At 41.0% G+C, this 6879-nt stretch overlaps 1 protein-coding gene across 1 annotated transcript in view; it reads right to left on the bottom strand.

The window, feature by feature from the left end:
* LOC106869011 (uncharacterized) overlaps nucleotides 1-6879 on the bottom strand; it is a 48114-nt gene that overhangs the window by 26588 nt on the left and 14647 nt on the right. Inside the window, exons 2-3 of the mRNA XM_052975969.1 lie at nucleotides 3745-5860; nucleotides 520-600 (exon numbers count right to left, since the gene is read on the bottom strand). Coding sequence (XP_052831929.1) covers nucleotides 520-600; nucleotides 3745-5860 — 2197 coding nt within the window. The remainder of the gene's footprint in view (nucleotides 1-519; nucleotides 601-3744; nucleotides 5861-6879) is intronic.

Genomic DNA, 6879 nt, shown 5'->3' with positions numbered 1-6879 from the left:
GAGAGAGAGAGAGAGAGAGAGAGAGAGAGAGAAGACAAAATTAAGAAAGGAGGATGTCTTCTTTCTTTCCAACACCCTTCTACCCCCCCCCCACCAAACATCCGGTTGAGGAAATGAGATAACCTCTATGTGGTCATTGGAACTACTAGAAATGGCAGCCAGGTCTTCCTCATACCACACCCTACTGCCATTGAAAGAAAGGGTAAGTCACAGGATTAATGTGGTCCTAAGACAACAAAACCAGAAAACAACCAGGAAAGTCATTACTGTTTAACCCCAGGTCAACCCTGACTGAGCATTCCTGTTATGACCATCATGTCTTTAAAACTACATTATATAATGCGTTCTTTCCATTTCTAAAGTGGTTGGGTGTGATTTAAGAGAGATTTGACTGCTATGTCTAGTAGAACAAGTTACCACATAGAATCAAGTTGTTGTTGATTCAAACATACAAACCATTAATTGTTCAATTAACTTTCATAAAACACAGAAAAAACATTTCGTGTCCAAAACACTGACCTTTGGCGAACCCTGTGGCCTGCATACACTTTAATTCTTCCCATTGTTTCATCTTTTTCGTAAAGTCCTCTGTCATTCCACCTGAGAGAAAGAAGGAAAATGTTTAAAGAAATTAAACATTTTGTTAAAGTTTAAAGAAAAAATTTCGAAAGAAATACGGAAGAAATTTGTCATAGAAAGTTAAATGAGAAAGTCTGTGAAAGAATTTTGAAGAAAATCCATGAAAGAGAAATCAGAGAGAAGTGAAAATAATTCTGAGTTTAAGAAAGGGGGGGACATTGTTAAATCTAGGATTATAAAAAACATATTTTATAAATGTGGATCATTTAAGGAAACCAAATGATCTCCTCACAAGAGCAAATGATTAATTTTGGTTTTTGTGATTTTAATTAGATGAGAATTAAATCTCATCTAATTAAGTCATCTGTTGTCTGTTATAGACATTGACGTTTCCAAAAGTTCTGCTAACAACAGATCGTTGGACTGCAAGACAAAGGGTTTTGCACCCTACATACATTTCTCAGTCACTCCTTTCTCGGTGGAGAATATCAACACCTACTTGTAAGCAGGCATCATGAGAAAGCCATAGTGCTCAGCTGCAAGCAGCAGGAGCACCATATATTCCACGGGTGTTCTGATCTACATTCCGCAACCAGAGACTATTTGGTGTAATTTCTCCTAGAGATGAATAAATTAACCAGATTCCCAGAAATGTAATCCCACCATGGGGCTGTTTAAGCCTGATTGAGCAGATCTGTGACCAAAGGCATTGTAACACCAAACTTTCCATTGCTTAATCAACAATAAAATACCCTGGACTACATTATCTAATGAATCTTTTTTTAGGATGATAAATTTGGCTACTATTTCTAGCAAGTCAAGCAACCATAGTTATCTTCAATAGAGTAGCAGTGATTTGAAACCTAACTGCTAGATACTCAGTAAGGCACTACGTGTGAATCACCAGAGTTTCATGCAGTTGGCCTTTTACTTGACATCTCAACATGAGGCTGTGGCACAATAAGATTTTCTCTAGAATGTTCTAGAATTTGGCTTCTGGGTTCCTGTAAAATCTGTTTGGTTTGTAGCTTAGAGAGTAGATGACCAATGGACCTCCGTTGCCATGGAGATTTATGCAGTTGACTTCATCGATTTTGGGACTGACCACATGTCACACAGACAGCTTTCTATAATTTCTAAGCAGTTTGTCTCACCCCTCTCATTCAGCCATTCTTCATATTGTTCATTGTAAAATAACCAAATATCTTTACGGTCTGGCAATAAATATTTCAGTGAAATGTTTGTGAGTTTGCTTCAGTCTCTTATTTCTGCTGCCAATGAAAGAATTCCTCATTTCTCTGCGACTCAATTGATAAGCAACCAGTGGTATTGCATTGTCAGCTGTGCATTAAAAGAATGTTTGATAAAAACATTAGAACAACCCAAGGAGATGACTGGTACTTCATTTCATTGAAGCTGGAAAGATTGATAGAGGGCAAACTAAAAGGGATTTGAACTCAGAAGATAAAGAGGTGGTGGAATAAATACCAGAAGGTATTTTGTTCAATGTTCTTCTGATTTTTGTCAATCCATCACCTTTGAAATTTTTGAAGTGATAAGGAAAGAGAGAAAAGAAGGAGAGAGAGTAAGAGAGAGAGAGGGGGGGAGAGGGGAGTGACAGAGGGAGAGAGAAGGTGAGAGAAAGAGAATGAAAGACATTAAAAATGAAAGAAATATAAAATATAAAAAGAGGAAAATGAAGAAGAATTCCTTTAAACTTAACAGCAACATGAAAAAGAATAACAACAACAGCAGCAGCAGCAGTCGTAGAAAGAGCATCTTTTGAGGTCAATTAACCAAATTAGAATCTGTGGTGTTGATCTCCAGACAGCTCCCTTGTATATTTGACACCATCAAAACAAGAGAAGCCCAGGTCTCAGAGCTTCTTTGATGCTGGTTGGAATATTCTTGCATTTCTCCAGAAACATATTGCCATGATTTAGCTCTAGGTCAGACAAGTGTTCTATTATCTAATGTAGTCCTAGATACACTATGTCTGCAATAAAAATGTGATGGCCACGGCTGGAAGGCCTCCCATCACAGCAGAACTGGAGCTAAACTACAATAACAACAACTCTGAATTGTATTTCAAAACTCAAATCATTTCGACTCAGATATTTACAGCCGAGTGGACTGGGCCAGCCTATTGGGAGGAAATGGTTTTGAGCAGAAACAAGATAAAAGTTAAAAGATGTTGGTTTATGCTTTACAAGGCTCTGAAGGGCAAAGAGGACTTCAGTCTACAAAAGCCTGACTCTTTGAAATAATTAAGACAGATTATAATGAACACTAATCAATGGAATTAAAATAACGAATAATAAAAATAAAAATCTAAAATCCCTTTGAATAATTGGAAGTTAAATAGTTTTTGTTGCTGTTGTTGTTGTTGATGATGATGGTGATGATGATGATGCTACTATTGCTGCTGCTGTTGATACTATTACTGTATCAGTTGCTATTGTCAGTGTTGTTGTTGTTGTTGATGCTATTGTAACTGTTTCTATTATGTTGAGTCTGTTCTGCAGTGGCAGCAATGGAAGAGGTGATAAAAGTGATGGTGGAGGCAGAGGGAATAATGATAATGCTGGTGGTGGTGGTGGTGGTGCTGGTGCTGGTGGAGTTAGTGATGGTGTTGGTGGTGGTGGTGGTGCTGATGGTGATGGTGGTGGTGGTGGAAATGATAAACAGTTGAAACTACTAAAAATTGTTTTTTCCAAATCAAGGCCTCAACCTCCAGGATAACCTAGCATTGTAAGCCGTCAAAAGGGTCGGTCATCCTTATAGTGCTCCCACTGTCTACAGCAGTGAGCTATTCTACCCCTGTCCCACCTACTTAGATCTAGGTGGACTGGGGCAGTTGTGAGTCATGGTGACTACAGGCATAAGGCAGTATTTGTGATACAAACACCCAAAACCTCGCCTGTTTGGCCAACACTCTCTCTTCTAAGCCACTTGTGGCTCTTTGCATTACAATGAGTGTGGCTTTTCTTGTTGTTGTTGTTGTTATCATTGCTGTTGTTGTTATTGTTGTTGTTGTTGCTGTTGTTGTTGTTGTTCTAACACATGCTCCAATAACAATCCCCCACCTTGACACGTTAAAGCAACGGCCAAGATTCTGAAGAGAAGCTAGTTCAAGCTGTGAGAGGGACCACAGGTCAGACTTACCTACTAAAGCCTCCACATCCACCTTACCGCTATGTGGAAGCTTCTTCCTGGCAGAACTGTGTTTCGATTTGGATGATTCGCTGCCAGACGATTTGATGGAGCTCTGTTGGTGAAATAAGGATGGTGAAAGTTGTGGTGTGCTAGGTTTACTCTCAGAGCCAGTTTTCAGTTGTTTCTTGGCCAGTTCCGACAGTTTCGGAGAGCTGTAACTGAAACACTCTGTTTCCGTGTCCGTTTCCGAAGGTTCTTCCGCTGGAATTGCTTTCTCTGACTTTTTGTGTTTTTTCTTAACACTGTCCTTTTTTGTGTGGATCATGCCTTTTACCCTTCCCCATGCCGTTTTATGCATTTTCCTTTCCCTGGAGCCCGGCTCTTCCCCTTTGCCCGGTATTTTGTAGCTCGCCGATCGATGGAGGCGTGGAGAACTACCATCTCCATCAACGGTTTTGTCACTCTCTTCCCCTCCTTCGGCGACCAATGATGGACTTGACTGGCGCCGCACCAGCACTTTCACATTCAGGTACTGGCCCTGACTGTCGGCTGCTTTGCTGACACTCGTGTGTTTTGTCTTTTCACTCCACCGCCACCACTCCGTGCCAGTGTCCAAAGCATCAGCTGGTGCGCCTTTCGTCAACGCTGATGGACTGGGAGGACCACCAGAAGAAGTGGATGTCCTCACACCTTCCCTACCATCTCCATCGACGCCACTACTAACCCCACTGTCCATAGAACGGGTTTCAGTCAGGCCAACTATTGGAACAGTCAGTTCTTGAGTGCTACTCTCAGACTGCTGCGGTAATTGGCTGCTGCCTTTTCCCAAGTCTTTTAAGGATTTCCTCGTCATGTCAGAGTCGTCAACAGTCGTCTTCTGTCCAGTTAGGATTTTCTTAACACGGGCCCATTTTGAGAACTTACATGATTTTTTCTTAGAGCCGGGCGACTTTGATCCAGATTTCGAATCTTTGCCGTTATAGTCGCTAACTATAACTCTGGTCATCTCTTCGGAATTAGCTTGTTCAATTACGTCGGATGGTATTTCTAAAGAACCAGTTGAGAAACTTCGCTTATACAGTTTAGCTGTCTTGGGTCGCTTCGGTGTTTGATCAGAGGCGGTTTCAATGATTTCTATGTGTTGAGAACTGTCTCCACTTGATAGTCGGTGCCGAGGTGAGTCTGATGCGGCTGCTGGGAACACCGCTTCTCTAGAGTCTTTCATGGCCTTCTGTTGCTTCTGTTTCGATTTAGTTGGGAGGGACATATAACCCAGAGGTGCTTCGTCTTCAGACATATCGCTCCTCACTTGGAGAAGATATTTTGTGCTTTCTAGGTAGGCGCATTTTTTCTTGAGTCTGTTGTTTTCATCTCGTAAGGTAGTGAGTTGCTCCATTAACCGAACCAAGTTGTCTAAATGATCGAGGCCAACACTTTGCCTCATCATGCTAGGACTTGGAGATCGGTGTTTTTTCACTTTAATTGGTACAGGCAGGGTTCGAAAGTGTTCTTGGAAAGATTTCTCCTGTTCCTCAAAGAATTCCATAATGTGGGCACTGTTCCGTTTGGGTGAGGTCTGGTCGGATGATGTACTGCTTCTTTGTGCCTCCACTTGGTCTACTCTTGAGGGTCGTTGTTGTGGACCAGCTGTTGTTGATGTTGTTGTTGTTGGTGTCATCGTTCCTGATGTTGTTGTCATTCTTTCAGTGTTTCGTTTCACTATTGTTGGTGTTGATGATGAGACACTTGTTGTTGATGTGCTTGCTGCTGCTACTGCTGCTGCTGCTGCTGCTGTTGCTGTTGCTGCTGCTGTTGTCGCAGCTTCCAGTGACACAGAATGCCCTACCCCTTCAGCCGTCGCTGCACCAATGCTCCCCATTGCCTCACCAGCAACAAGCATTACTGTATCCTTCTCCGCATCCTCACCGCCATCCACGGATGTGGTGACGATGCAGGGCAGAGGCTGCTGATGTTTGAAGGGCTGAGACATGGTCAGTTCGGGCTGTGCAGGGGGGACGCTTGCAGGTTGTTCGGTGCTTGTGATGTCGTCTTGTTTGGACCCATGTTTTCTCGGATCCGGTGCTGATGCCATGCTGGTTACACCATTTCCAAGCTGGGTTTCAGTCTAGAAAAAAAGAAAATCAAAATTTAGCTTATTTAAAACGTCATTATTTAAAGAGTAAAAAAAAATGACAGCTTCAATGTAATATCGTTGGATCATAGGGGTGGCTGGGTCAGCTAGATAAACAACAATTTCTGGCTCAATAGCATTGTCATAAATATGCCCCAAATGTAATAAGAGTATTGTTCACTTCATCATAAATTCACTTTCTCACCAATATAACCAGAAAACACTATTAGAGATATTTCGGTGTTGCACTTATTTGACAAAAGTAACTTTATTGTAGAACAAGTGTTGAAACAGAAGTAAGAATTGCATCGTCACAGACAACGATGAGAATATATTCTAAACACACACACAAACACTGTTATGTTCTTATGTTTCATATTATAAAACTATTACACACACACACACACACACACCACCACCACCACGATCATCATCATCATCATCATCATTTAACGTCTGTTTTCCATGCTGGCATCGTTTTCACGCCTAGATTCTCTTCCTAATGCCAACCACTTTACAGAGTGGACTGCGTGCTTTTTACGTGACATTAGTACTTTTTACCGAAGCCGGTTTTGAATTTCATCCTTCGAGAACGATTAAATAAAGTACCAGTTAATTTACAAGTTGAATACTAATGTTGATTTAACCGGCTATACCTTCCTTTATTTATATGTGTATATATACATGCATATATAGATGCAGGGACACACACACACGACGAACTTCTTTCAGTTTACATCTACCAAATACCCTCACAAGGGTTTGGTCGGCCTGGGGCTAAAGAAGACACCTGTGCAAATATACATTTATATACAAGAATTGCTCAGTTAAAGCCATCGCCGTACTGTCCGACGATTGTTTAAACTGGGCGAAACCTCGAAGTCACTGTTAAAAATATTCTTGGCTGAGAATAACGAATTTGTATTCTACCAAAGCATAGAATAATCCATCAAATAATGTAAAATTGTTTTTATTATAACCAAACATAAAAACAGACATTAATAATATATATA

The sequence above is a fragment of the Octopus bimaculoides genome, chromosome 23 (genome assembly GCF_001194135.2).
Source record: "Octopus bimaculoides isolate UCB-OBI-ISO-001 chromosome 23, ASM119413v2, whole genome shotgun sequence".
NCBI lineage: Eukaryota > Metazoa > Mollusca > Cephalopoda > Octopoda > Octopodidae > Octopus > Octopus bimaculoides.
Note: the sequence above shows the minus strand (reverse complement) of the source record. Positions and strands in the feature narration are given on the sequence as shown.